The sequence below is a fragment of the Cnephaeus nilssonii genome (genome assembly GCF_951640355.1).
Source record: "Cnephaeus nilssonii genome assembly, chromosome: 13".
NCBI lineage: Eukaryota > Metazoa > Chordata > Mammalia > Chiroptera > Vespertilionidae > Cnephaeus > Cnephaeus nilssonii.
This window is the reverse complement of record NC_137084.1, coordinates 52,296,129-52,310,450: the sequence shown is the minus strand read 5'-3', so window position 1 is coordinate 52,310,450 and position 14,322 is coordinate 52,296,129. Positions and strand designations below refer to the sequence as shown.

The 14,322-nt window shown below is 39.7% G+C and overlaps 1 protein-coding gene across 19 annotated transcripts in view; it reads left to right on the top strand.

Moving 5' to 3' along the window:
- Nucleotides 1-14,322, top strand: part of DLG2 (discs large MAGUK scaffold protein 2) — a gene marked incomplete at its 5' end in the record, with an annotated part of 1,931,014 nt that overhangs the window by 1,389,671 nt on the left and 527,021 nt on the right. For all 19 annotated transcript variants that reach the window (XM_079787296.1, XM_079787299.1, XM_079787298.1 and 16 more), the window contains one exon: nt 5,027-5,196. In XM_079787296.1, coding sequence (XP_079643422.1) covers nt 5,027-5,196 — 170 coding nt within the window. The remainder of the gene's footprint in view (nt 1-5,026; nt 5,197-14,322) is intronic.

Genomic DNA, 14,322 nt, shown 5'->3' with positions numbered 1-14,322 from the left:
GAGGCCCTTCCATGATGCTATTTGCTAGTACTCTTAAGTAACAATTGTGTACAAGACACTAAGAACACGAAGATAAATTAAACACAGCTTTTGTTTTATATAGGCTAAGTAACTCTTGATGAATTTTGAGGGAAAGGGAAATGACATTATGGTTGCTATAGGAAGTTTGCAGATGATGGTAGGGTTGCTTTAGGAAGTTGAAGCTGACCTGGGGTCATGTGTCAGAATGAAATGGATAGGCGGGGACTAGTTAACTTGGCATCAGTAAAATTAACTGGAAAGCTACGGCAGTAATCCATTTGGGAGATACCAGAGCCTTATTTCATGAAAGATGACATGCATTTCCATCTATGCACAGAGTATTGGACTAGTGGGCTAAGTGATTTCCAGTCGTATTGCCTTTTTCCCATGTTATGTTCACTAATTTACCTGGCTTGAGATTTGTTACTGGCCTCTCTGCTTTCCTGGCAAAGTGTCAAAAGACCAATTACCGATGCTGAAATAGCAATTTCTTCCCCCCTTGTGGAAAGCTGTGATCTTTCCCAGATGACAGCTGCAGAGAATCCTATGAGCATTTTATATAAGGGAAATGAAGTGGTAAATGAAAAGTGAAAAACAGTATATTCATTTTAGGAGATGGCATCTATGGATCATAAACCTGAGTAACTCTCACCCAGAATTTAGAGACAAGAGCAGAAGCCCTATTTTTTAAATCTAGAATGAAGCAGCTATCAATTGGTCTTTGCTGAAGGAAAAGAGCCTCAGATATGAAATGAGTATTGGAAAATGGCTCACATATTCATAGCCTCACATGGTATGACAGCTGTAGTCTCCCGGTCCAGATTCCATTAGAGACTTCATTCCAAATAATGAAAAGCTGCAGCGTTGAAGGGAATGGGTCCAGAGGAAGAGCTTGGGACTTTTATCATAGTCAGTTAGGTCTACCTAAGACTGAATACTAGTACACCTGTTCATTTTTAAATGAACTACACACGAGCCAAGTAGAGTGACCCTTCGAAATCCAGAGCAGTGGTTTTCAGAGCATAGACCCCAACCAGCATCACCTAGGAGCTTGTTAGAAATATGGATTCCCCTCTTCTGCTCCAGACTCTCTAGGGGTGGAGCCCAGCAATGTGTGATTTAATAAGCCCTCCAAGTAACTCCAATGCACTCTGAAGTTTGAGAACCATTGATCTAAATTTTGTTACTTGGCTTTGCTTTTCTGCTTTCCAGAATGATCTTTGACCCTGCTGAGAGTCCCAAAATTATTATGTTTTTAATAGCTTATTGATTTTTAGAGAGAGAGGAAGGGAGAGGGAGAGAAACATCAATGTGAGAGCGCAACATCAATTGGCTGCCTCCTGCACTCCCCCCACTAGGGATGGAGCCCTCAATCTGGGCATGTGCCCTTGACTGGGAATCAAACTAGCAACATATTGGTGCATGGGATGATGCCCAACCAATTGAGCCACACTGGCCATGGTCCAAAATTATTTTTACCAAACCAGAGAGGTGTGGATGGTATAGTGCATGAACTTTGAGATTACCACTTACTATCATTATAGACCTCATTAAGCTTTAGTTCCTATTGAAGAAATAAGGATGCAATATCTACCTTTTAATGTTTCTGCTTAGATTAAAAGATATATACATAGTACACAATGCAAATACCTATCACTATGTGACAAGCATTATGCCATTTGAATAAATCTTTTTGATTAAGTAAGCTCAGATGGATCTTCATGACTTGGCAAAAAAAAAAAAAAAGAGCACTTTACGTGTGTTATATTCCTTAGCTCATTCCTATTTTCCTTTTAATACTTAATTCAAAATTTATTTTGTCTTTTGGGAAGTGATCCCTGGCTTACTTGTCTAGTCCAGTGTCTCTCCAGTAGGTAGCCAATGCAGAATATTAATAGGATTACTAGACTTAGCAAATTAAAATGTAGGACACCCAGCCAGTTAAATTTGGATTTCAGATAAAAACAATAATAATTATTATTAAGATAAATACTTTTTTTTAGTGGAAGTATGTTTAAGACCATATTTGGAAATACTTATACTAAAAATTACTTGTGTTTGGCTGTTGTACTATATTTATAAAAATACTAGAGGCCTTGTGCATGAAATTTGTGCACAGGGTTGGTGTGTGTGTGGGGGGGGGGGGGGCGTCCCTCAGCCTGGCCCGCACCCTCTGGCAATCTGGGAACCACCGGGGGATGTCTAACTGCCGGTTTAGGCCCGATCCCGTAAGGATCCCATGGGATCAAGCCTAAACTAGTAGTCGGACATCCCTCTCACAATCAGGGACCACTGGCTCCTAACCGCTCACCTGCCTGCCTGCCTGATCGCCCCTAACCACTCACCTGCCTGCCTGATTGCCCCTAACCATTTGCCTGCCTGCCTGATCACCCCTAACCGCCTCTGCCTTGGCCCTGCTGCTGCGGCTTCATCCGGAAGGACGTCCAGAATGACGTCCGGAAGGTTGTTCAGCTGTCCGGTCTAATTAGCATATTATGCTTTTATTATTATAGATTATTATAGATTGTATTTATGAAAGCACTGAACTCTGCTTTTAAAAATTGATTTTAGAGAGAGGAAGAGAGAGAGAGAGAGAGAGAGAGAGAGAGAGAGAGAGAGAGACATGAATCAGTTGCCTCCTGCATGTGCCCTAACTGGGACTGAACCCACAACCTGGGTATGTGTCCTGAACTGGAATTGAACCTGCCACCTTTTGATGTACAGGATGACGTTCCAATCAACTGAGCTATACTGGCCATGGCTAAACTATGCTTATTTTACTGAACTGTGGGTCTTTGATTTATTCAAATGGCATAATGCTTGTCACATAGTGGGAGGTATTTGCATTGTGTACTATGTATATATCTTCTAATCTGAGCAGAAATATTAAAAGGTAGATATTGCATCCTTATTTCTTCAATAGGAATTAAAGCTTAATGAGGCCTATAATGATAATAAGTGGTAATCTTAGACTTATTCTTCATTCATTTAACAAATATTTGCTAAGGCATAGATGTCCTAAACGAATTTAGGCACTGTGTGGAAGAATGAACTGGGGAATGAAAGGGGAGTAAGCATCTAACCATGTTCATTTCACCCTGGCCACGGTGTGGAGAATGGACTGAAAGGTGACAAGAGAGGGTGTGGGGAGAGCAGTCAGGAGGCTGTGGAAGTAATCCAGGTGAGAAAGGACATTGACTTCAGCCACTAGGTTGCTAGCAGTGAAGGTGAATCCTGGATGGATTGCAGATATACTTTGCAGGTAGAGCCTAATGTGTTGTGGTGGTGGTGGGAGAGAGGTGTCAAGCAAGAGTCACCCCTATTTTTCATGCTGAGCAACACATTAAATTGAGAAGGGGGAATATTAGAAAAGATACTTAGAGGCAGGGAAAAAATCTTTTTAGTCTCAGCTACATACTCTTAATCATTACTAATATTAACACTAATTGTTATCATGGATATGAAAGAGATTTGAAGTTTCTAGCCATAAAACTATAAAATACCTGGAAAGCTTTATGGAAAAGTCAAGTTATTTTTTCCCCTGAGAAAATGGCAAAAAATAAAGTTTAATGTAGACTTTATCATAATTCTTAGCTTTCAAAGTAAGTATCTAGGGCAAGAATTGTCTGAGATTCTTTTTTAACTTTGTGAAAGCTGAACTTCAACATCTATAATATTATGAGATGAATTTGAAAAAAACAATAAACGAACAAATAAACAAAAAATAGAAGGTAATTTGCCAGAAAACTAATAAACTTATAGGTTTATTTTAGATGGTGGAGATATGTGTGTGTGTGTGTGTGTGTGTGTGTGTGTGTGTGTGTGTGTGTGTGTGTGTGTTCTTTCTACATAGTTTTATTTTTCAGATTTTCCAAAAAGTAAAGAAAAATTAATTTATAAAGTCACATTTGTTATATCTCTGTGTTATCAGAGAATTGCATGGGTGGAACTTCTCAGATGCTAGTGGGAGTGGGGTTCTTACAATATCTTGAGAAAAAGAATTATCTAAGACTCGCACAGAGAATGAGTGATTTTTATTCGCATGAAATTATATCCCTCCGTTTCCAAAGTCCCCTTTCCCTTAAATCAGTCCTGGTAAAGGTGCAGCTGGGGTTTCAACAGAACTAGAAGCAAAGCCAGTGTCCAGTTTCCGTTTCATGGTGGAGCTGAATCTGGCAGAGCATGAGGCTAATTGTAATCCATTGATCCATTGTGTGTGGGGTCCACATGGCTGTGGGCCACATGAGCAAATGCAGGGGAGCACGCCCCCTACAGGAAGAGATCTGGGACCAGAAAGGGGCCAGGTGGGCCAAGAGAGCAAACTCCCTTTGTTTTGGAGTTTAAATATCAAATCTTCCACGCTTACAGTAGCCAGGCCTATTGTGGCCAATGGTTTATTTCCAGATGTGATTGACATGCAAGCACCATCCCACTTCACCTAGACCTTACTGGGCATGTGTCTACTGTCCAGTCTCTTCCTCCAGCCATCTGCAAGGAACAGATCTGGAGAGTGTTAAACTACAGCTTTCTGGCAAAGTTGTACAAATGGCTTTCCTATATTACCTAACCTTCCCTTTGCTCCTTTCCTGTTATTAATTAATAACTGGATTATTTACAAAGGTATCCTATATACTCCATAGTAGTTAAGTCTGTAACCCTTGGCCCAACCAATTAAAGCCAATCAAATTATGATGTAACTGGCAGAGACCTTAAAACATGTGTCCTAACTACACCACGCCTGGAGCAGAACTATTCAGAATGGACTGGAGTTTAGGATGGGACTTGACTAGCCAATGTGGGGAAGCTAGGGAAGCTCAGGAGTTTAAGGTGTGTGTGTGTGGGGGGGGGTAAATTTCCTTAATTTGAAATATTCTTTCCAAATTTAAGCATTTAAAAATTGCTGATATTCTTTGCTCCCCCTCTTCATCAGGTTAGAAGATCATAACAATATTATTTGAGAAGTCTCCTAGACACTTCTGACCTTTGCATTTTTCCTTTCTTTCAGGGTCAATGATTGTATCTTGCGGGTGAATGAGGTGGATGTGTCAGAGGTTTCCCACAGTAAAGCGGTGGAGGCCCTCAAAGAGGCAGGGTCTATTGTTCGGCTGTACGTGCGTAGGAGGCGACCCATTCTGGAGACTGTTGTGGAAATCAAACTGTTCAAAGGACCTAAAGGTAATAAAACCATAAATGACTCATAGTAGGACACCAATGACAAACCATTTTGTTAAAGTTTATACTATAACCCATCTATGATGTACTCTCTTCTTTTATCTTCCAATATTCAGTATATAACAAGAGATCTGGGATACTGCAATAGTGGTTATTATAAGTGGTTATTGAAACTCTAAATCTGAACTCATACAAGAAAAGAATACATTTATGTAGGAATGTCCTTATAAATAATAATAACAACAAACATTTATATTTTTTTTCTATAAATTTTACATCCTAGTGCCGTGGTCGGCAAACTGCAGCTCACGAGCCACATGCGGCTCTTTGGCCCCTTGAGTGTGGCTCTTCCACAATACCACAGCCTGGGCAAGTCTATTTTGAAGAAGTGGCGTTAGAAGAAGTTTAAGTTTAAAAAATTTGGCTCTCAAAAGAAATTTCAATCGTTGTACTGTTGATATTTGGCTCTGTTGACTAATGAGTTTGCCGACCACTGTCCTAGTGGTTCATCATGACTTGACTGGCATATTAATACTTCCTAATTTTTCAGATATTTAGAAAAATAGTAGCAATGATAATAATAATTGAAATAGTCTATCCTGAAGCAACAATTATTTTTTTATAACACTTATGGATTTGATTTGATTTTGTAATACTCAATCTGTAATCTGTTATACCCAAATACTAAATAACATTTTATATTTGCAATAGTCAAAATAACTTAAAATGTATTTTTTTAAATGTTCGAAAAAAATTACCTCTCTTGAGGTAATTGCAGTTACCCTGGGAAAATCACATAAACAGTGAGATGAATAATTGTTTTAATTTTTAGGAATAGCCCTCTGAGCTCTGCTTCTCAGAATGATGACATTTAATATTAGCTTAACAGTATTTTACATATTTTAAAAAAATCTAATAACTGGCTTAAATGTTTTAAATATTTTAGAAGAGTATGAGTTGATAGTTACTATAATATTTTAGTAAATCATTTCTCTTTCCTTTAAAATCTATTTTATCTCTAATGCAATATGCTATTGAAAATAATAGCTATACTATCTTCTATGGGAGGCTGTAGTGGATGGGATTTCAGATATCAGAGAGCCAAACATAACTAAATTTAAAAGCCTAGTTCTTTCACTTACTAGCAGATTGACATTGATTGGACCAATCTTCTCATTATCAAGTAGATATCATATTGGTAGAGCTATACCATGGGGTATATGAGAATTAAGTAGTTAACTAATATCTGACATGTGATGAGCACTAGAGCTTGCTGGTTAAAAGTGTAGACTCCAGAGCCAAAAACTAGGTATGAACCCAAGGTCTTTTTAAACTAAAAATTAAAAGCCAAAGTAAGAGGGAATAAGTGTTTATTTTAGATAAAAAAGTATTGTACTTCTAGAAGCACTGATTCAGACAGAAACCCAAATAGCATTACAATTATGAGGTGAAGGCAGGGGGTATTTATGAGAAAGTAAAGGGAAATAATTACATAAATAGAAGGAATGAATTTCTATTGGTGCTAATTATTTAGGGATGGAATTTCTATACATACAAATAAGCTGGTTTATTTTCTAACTATTCAGGGTTGTGCTAATTCTAAAGAATGTCCTTAATTTGCGGTCTTCTTCGTCAAAATGTCTGCTTTTTGATTAGCTTTACAAACAGTTGTTTGGAATATAAGGATGGGTTGGCCCAATCCCCAGGTTATTCTTCCCGTTTCAAACATTCCAACGGTTTGAGGTGTTAAGACCAGCAAGGCAGCTCCTCTGGGATGGTGGCTTTGACTCCATTTTGAAATGTCTCCTTTTATATCATTTTTAACATTCTGCAGCTTACTAGTTCTTTGGCCTTAGGCAAATTGCTTAAAATTTCTGAGCTTTAATTTTCTCTCCTACAAAATGTGAATGTCACAGTGCTTGCCCCTAGAGATGTTCTGAGGATTAGATGAGTCAATTCACATAGGGGCACAAAAGACTTCTCAATAGATATTAGCTACATTTACACGTTATTTGTAGTATTCATTGCTACATATTTTTGGCCTTAATAACAATTATTTGGCAATGTGATGAAAATACTCAAAAATTCTTCATGGGCTAAATTAAAATGCATTAAAACCCCAGAATTAAATCTGAAAATGAAAAAGAAATAAAAGAAGTCAATCATTTCCATACCACAGTGTCTGGTGGTATGAAAGAAAGGACTTTCTGTCCTCCGTGTTTACTAAATCATATTTGCAAGGAACTCTAAAGCTCCTTGAGCATCACACTATTTCTATTAAAAAGATATACTATATATATAAAAGGCTAATACGCTAAGTGTCCCTCCAACCATTTGACCAGTTGCTATGATGCAGATTGACCACTAGGGGGGCAGACACTCAATGCAGGAGCTTCCATGACACACACTGGTCATTTACAAAGAAACAGCACCGTGGACCTGGCGCTGACAAAGCAACACTTGGCTTCCCCAAAGTGGGACACAGGCCCTACCACCAGCCTGGAGCAACAGCCCACCAAATCACAGCCGACACTGCTGAGACCCCATGGCACAAAATGCAGCCCACAGCCCAGCCCAGAAATGGTTGCTGTGGGTGCCAGGTAATGACATCACATAGCAACGCCCAGCTTCCTCCCCCTAGCGACTAGCCTCCTTGGATTTTTTTCAGCCCAAGAACACAACTTGCTTTATAGCCAGGTGCAAACATTTTACACTTTAACCAAATATCTGTGAAGTGTTTTCCAGTGCCTCATCTCATTTGATCCTCACAGAAGTCCTGGAGTCGGTAGATAGGAGACTCAGAAGAATCCTATTTTCTTTTCATTAGCCAGAAAACGGAGATTTAGAAAGTTAAGAAACTTGACCCAACTAAAAAGAAGAAGAAATGGTGGACCTTGAAAATGACTTCAGGTTTTCTCACTGCACAAAATAGTCAAATACAGCTGCAGTTAAATATTTTACCCTTTGTTCTCCCTATATGATCTACAATAATAATCTTCTTTGTGTTGATATTTACTGCTGTGTTGCTGACAATTACCTGAAAGAGAAGTTGGGGTGCTTCACTGGGCTGGAAAAAGTTAGCTACATCAGAAAGCAGGTCTAATTAAGCAACTTTATTCTATATATATATATAAAAGGCTAAGTTGACTCACGCAGGCAGGATGCATAGAAAGCTATCGCTGGTGCCAAACACACGTGTGTGTTTCAATCTGTCATTGTTGATCATGAATTTGGTTGACACTTCTATTCTAGTGATATTAAAATATTTCTTCTAATTAATTTCCTTTCAATGTGCACAAATCCATGCACTGGGACACTAGTATATAAATAATGCCTAGCTATTTTTACAGTTCAATTACCAGCAATTATTCAGCACAGCCCTAAGGCAAATACTAGTTTTAAGCTCCCAGCAAAGCATTAGCATTCATTAGCAGGCATCCGTCTAGCTGAGTCACTTGATGACCTCCAGCTGCTCAGCAAAGCACTTAAAGGCTCTAGAGAATCCATAGACAGAACTCTTTAATTTTATAGGGAACACTTTTTATTTTTAATCTTTATCTTTGATATCAGGGCCCCCTCTGGCTGGTTTACTTGGCTCTGAACTGTTTTCTCCTTTGATCCTGGAGAGGAGTGGGAATTGCCCTAGGTCATGGAAGTGTACATAGATAAACGTGAATCAACCAGAAATACCCAGGCAATAACCCAATGGCAGTACCCAGCATAGGGGCCATGGGGTTATACCTGGGCTTGGTTTACTGAGACAAGGAGAACAAGAAAACTGAGAACTAAATGTATATTCCCGAAAGCAGACTCCTGCCAAATCCCTGCAGAGTGGGGTAGTTCTGTTGGTCCTATTGGGATTGTGCTGGGCCAGTTATGCTTTTTTGTACTGTCACCATACAGAGGTCATGGATGGGGATGTGTTTCTCTATATAAAGCTTATTGACGTCTTGGAAAAATAACTGTTTTGGTTCTTGTTTAAATTCCTAATGCCTATTACAGTGTCTTAAATGCAGGAAGTGCTGAATCAGAGTAAAGTGAATAATTAAATTGGATGCTATCCTAAATCTGGTGATCCTTACAATCTTATCTTCACTTAGCACCTGTAATTCTTTATTTTTGAATGATGATATATTTAAAAGGAATTTTTACAAAGGGGTTGTATGGAGGACATCTCTATTAATGTCAACATTAAAAATAATATTTTTTTTTAAAAAAAAGACATTTTTACCAATGTTTAACTCATATCATGGAGGCTCTTCTGCACTGTAGGGGATGAAAATGTATCAATGTGATTCTGATGGGGGAATCAGAAATTTCTAATGGGAAAGAGAGACATAAAGTCAACTCACTTTAATGCAAGCAGAATGAAATCAGCTCTGTGATAAAGTTTACTATTATTCCAGTGAGGCAAAAAGGAAGATGCGGTTCACCTTAACCAGGAGAGACAAAATCCTCCAGAGAATTTAAACTTAATGCACCCACAGGTCCTTATCTGCCTTTATTGTGTGCAAACCACCTGGGTGTTGCAGGCCAAGGTCAGCCACCAACTGTGCCCTTCCCCTGGGTCACCCAGTATGGCCTACAAAGCGCTCTGTAGAAGGTTGCAAATTGTGCTGGACTTGGAGGTGTCCAGGGGAGACCAAGCTGCGAATCAAGGCTTGGGGTCTCTTGCCAAGAAGCATGGGCATGCCAAAGCCAGATGCTGTTTGTTTGAGAGATTTTAGTTAAGTCTGCAGCATGAGCCAAGACAGGCCATTTTTATGCAAGAGCCACTGGAACTGGCGTGGGTGACCTGACAAGTTGGGTGGTGTGGGGTCTCAGGTAATTACCAGGCCTGGGCTAACAGTGTATATGGAGACTCAGATATGGTGCCCACCTGCCAGCTCTATTGAGGGAGGGCTCAGCAAAGGAATAATGGCCTCTGCCAACATGTCTATCTAGGATAAAGCTGCCCATCCAGCCAGACAATCCAGTTCATCCTCATATGCCCCTGTTACCATTTGAGCTGCTGCTCTAATGCTGGATTTCAGAGTGAGTGAGTCTAAGTCCCTGGCACAGGACCTTTAAGAGGAACTGCCTGGGTATGGGACCAGCCCATTCTGTATCTCCACCTCTCCTACCAGTCTCCACGTGGTGGTTCTTTATATCTTTAGTTATAGGACTTCTGTTGAGTTAGATTTCAGGTGGTTCTCAGTGAAGGTTGTTCTATAGTTTAACTGTAATTTTTATGTGGTTGTGGGAAAATGTGAGTACTGGCATTTACCTCTGCCACCATATTGCCCAAAAGCTATATTAACTCTATTTTATGGACATTTTTAATGCCCAGACTATTTTTATTTTGGGATTGTAAATTATTTTTGTTTGTTTTTACATGGGATACAAGGTAAACAATGTTATTCCTTCCTGTTGTAAAAATAAAATATTAAGGGATTCTTTAAGAGAATAATTTTTGGCAAAATTAAATTTCTAGTTTTTCAATTCTATGCCTTGTGTTTATTCCAAATTTGCACAAATTACTATTTCTGAAATGACCTTGTGTATGTAATTCTGTCTTTATAGCAGGGTTAATCTTCCCAATATTCAACTAGAATCATTCAGCTGGTCATTTATGGCCATGTATTTCAGTAATGAATATTTGAGTAATATGCAATACTGTTTTAGAATGTCTTTTCTTAACAATATATAAAAATTTTCCTCACCTCACAGTTACAGATTTGGTCATTGCAAGCAGCTGGGGTGGCAGTATGTGGGCAGTCTGTTGAGGAAAAAATGGATAATTATATACAGGAAGCAGTGATTAGGCAAATCCATTTAGACTTGCCAAGCAACCAGAAATAGGCAAGGAAGAAAATCTGAAGTACACATGTGGTTTCCGATAGGTTTACAATAAAAGTCTTTCTAGTGACTTTCCCAAGAACATGCTAAGTCATAACTTCTAAGCATTATCAGAGAATTGTGTGGATTGCCCTTCTCCTTTGCTAATGGAAGTGGGGTTCTTGGGGTACCACTGGAATAAGAATATCTGGAGGCCCCACAGGAATATGAGATGTGGCAGAAAGCTTTGTTTGCATGGAATTACATCCCTCCGTTTGCAAAGTCCAATTTCCCTTAAACCAGTCTTGGAAGATATACAGCTGGGGTTTCAGCAGAGCTAAAAGCAAAGTCACTGTCCAGAGTTTCTGTTCCATGGCACAGCATCATACTAGTTCCAGTTCATCCATCAATTGTGTGGGGTCCACCTGGCTATGGGTGATGTAGGCAAATGCAGAGAGTGAGAGCTGCACAAGCCAGGAGTAAGACACAGGCAGCAGAAGAGGTAACACCTTTGTTTAGGAGTGTATATATCTCAAATCTTCCCATGGTGCTTGCAGTGGCCATGCCTACTCTGGCCAATGACCTGTTCCCAGATGTGACTGGCAGACAAGTACCTCTCCTATGTCACCCAGACTTTACTGGGCATGCGTCTATGTGGCCTTCCCTTTGCTCCTTCCCTGTTAATTAGTAACTGGGTTATTACAATGGTATCATAAGGAGATATATAACTAAACATGTTTCTGTGGCCTAAGCCAAAACTATCCTATCTAATAAAAGAGTAATATACAAATTGACCATCTCTCCAAACACACAAGATGGCCGCCCCCATGTGGTCAAAGATGGCTGCCCCCATGTGGACACAAGATGGCCACCATAAGATGGCTGGCAGGGGAGGACAGCTGTGGGCGATCAGGCCAGAGGGGAGGGCAGTTGGGAGGGACCAGGCCTGCAAGGGAGGGCAGTTGGGGGCGATCAGGCCTGCAGGGGAGGGCAGTTGGGAGGACCAGGCCTATAGGATAGGGCAGTTGGGGGGGACCAGGCCTGCAGAGGAGGGCAGTTGGGGGGGACCAGGCTGGCAGGGGAGGGCAGTTGGGGGGGACCAGGCCTGCAGGAGAGAGCAACTGGGTGGGTACCAGGCCTGCAGGGGAGGGCAGTTGGGGGCAACCAGGCCAGCAGGGGAGGACAGTTGGGGGTGACCAGGCCTAAAGGGGAGGGCAGTTAGGGGCAATTGGGCCAGCAGGGGAGCAGTTAGGCATCGATCAGGCTGGCAGGGGAGTGGTTAGGGGGTGATCAGGCTGGCAGGCAAAAGCAGTTAGGGGCAATCAGGCAGGCAAGCGGGTGAGTGGGTGGGAGCCAGCAGTCCTGGATTGTGAGAGGGATGTCCAATTGCCCATTTAGGCCTGATCCCCCCAGGATCGTGCCTAAACGGGCAGTCCAACATCCCTCGAGGGGGTCCCAGATTGGAGAGGGTGCAGGCTGGGCTGAGGGACACCCCACACACATACCCCGTGCATGAATTTCGTGCACCGGGCCTCTAGTAGAAAAAATGAAATGCTTTCTTTTAAGTTGTCCTTGTTGCTTAGGGATACTATAGTTGAAGTCCAAATTTTAAAACTAAAAGTGTGATAGCCATAGCTTTACTAATATCTAAAGGTAGACTTGTTTGTGGCTCTATTTCAGCCACCTTATTACTAAATAAAAACTGAAAGAATGATAAAGTCTATCTAGCAACAAATTTCAGCCATTCTCCATTACTTTTAAATGTTTTCAAACAACTTCTGTTTATAGAGATAGAGGTTTGTATCAGTGAAGACTGAAAATGCAGTGAATACCGTAGCTATCTGCTTTGTACAAAAAAAGAAAAATAACTATACTAATGGTCATTTATGATGTATATAATTCAGTCATTGGAGAAGACATTGGCAGTGGTAAAGTTCTTAAACATCTTTAAGTAGCTATGGGACCTGGAGCAAATATTTTAACCTATTTGTGCTTCAGCTTCCTCATATGAAAAATTGATATATTTAAGTATCTAATTGATAAGGTTATTTTCAGGATAATAATTGTAAATTCTCAATGCATGTTTATAATATATATATATATATTACATATATTTGAGTAATATATATTATATATATGTGTGTGTATTAATCTTTGTTGAATTATTAAACTGAAAGTTAATTAAAAGTTTTTAATATTTAGCAGTTTCAGATGGAGCCAAAATATATTTTTATATGTTAACTCAGATTTCTGTATATATACACACATATGTGTGTGTGTGTGTATATATATACATATATACAAAAGATAGTGGTGTTAAAATTGTATGTGCACAAATATCATAAATGCAGCTGTTCTTTTCTCTCTAGTTTGATACAAATTTATTTTTAACCAGTCTGAGTTATGATGTGGCATGTGTATCTATATTTTATGAAAATGTGCATTTTTATTTGTTTATTTGTATATATTTTCTTTAGTTTTCCTATTTTGGGCATATATTTCAATAGACTTCATGTATAGAAATATTTTAAGTGTGTTAAAATTAGCCTCATGATGTCTCAATACCAATTTCCCATATGTGCCCCTCACTGGGGCAAAATGTTCCTCCTTCTGACCTCTCCATTTATGTTAAGGATTGTCCTAGTCACCCAAATTAAGACTCAAAGTCATTTTTTTATTCTTGTCTCTTCTTTGCTGCCTCTATCTAATCAGGCATCATGTCCTTTGGAAGCTACCTCCAACATAACTAGTTCTCTCTCTCTTTTTTTTTTAAAATATATTTTATTGATTTTTTTACAGAGAGGAAGAGAGAGGGATAGAGAGTTAGAAACATCGATGAGAGAGAAACATCGATCAGCTGCCCCCTGCACACCTCCCACCGGGGATGTGCCCTCAACCAAGGCACATGCCCTTGACCGGAATCGAACCTGGGACCCCTGAGTCCGCAGGCCAACGCTCCATCCACTGAGCCAAACCAGTTAAGGCACTAGTTCTCTCTTTAAATTATCTACTGCCACTACTATGGTGCTTATATCTTTATTAGATAGGGTGGGAAAAAAAGCAGGTTTACATTTGCTCATATGGAAAGCAATACAATAATTAATAAATAATATAATACAATATAAACTCTGTTTTGCATACTCACAACTGTAAACCTACATTTACCAAACCCTGTATTTTGTCTTACCTACTGTAGTAGACTACATTACCAATCCCTCCCTACATACCTGTTCTAAATCAATCTTCCAGAAATCACAGCTCTGCTCATTGTTCTCCCTTGCTTCAAAGTCTCCAGTGGTTTTGCAGTGTCAC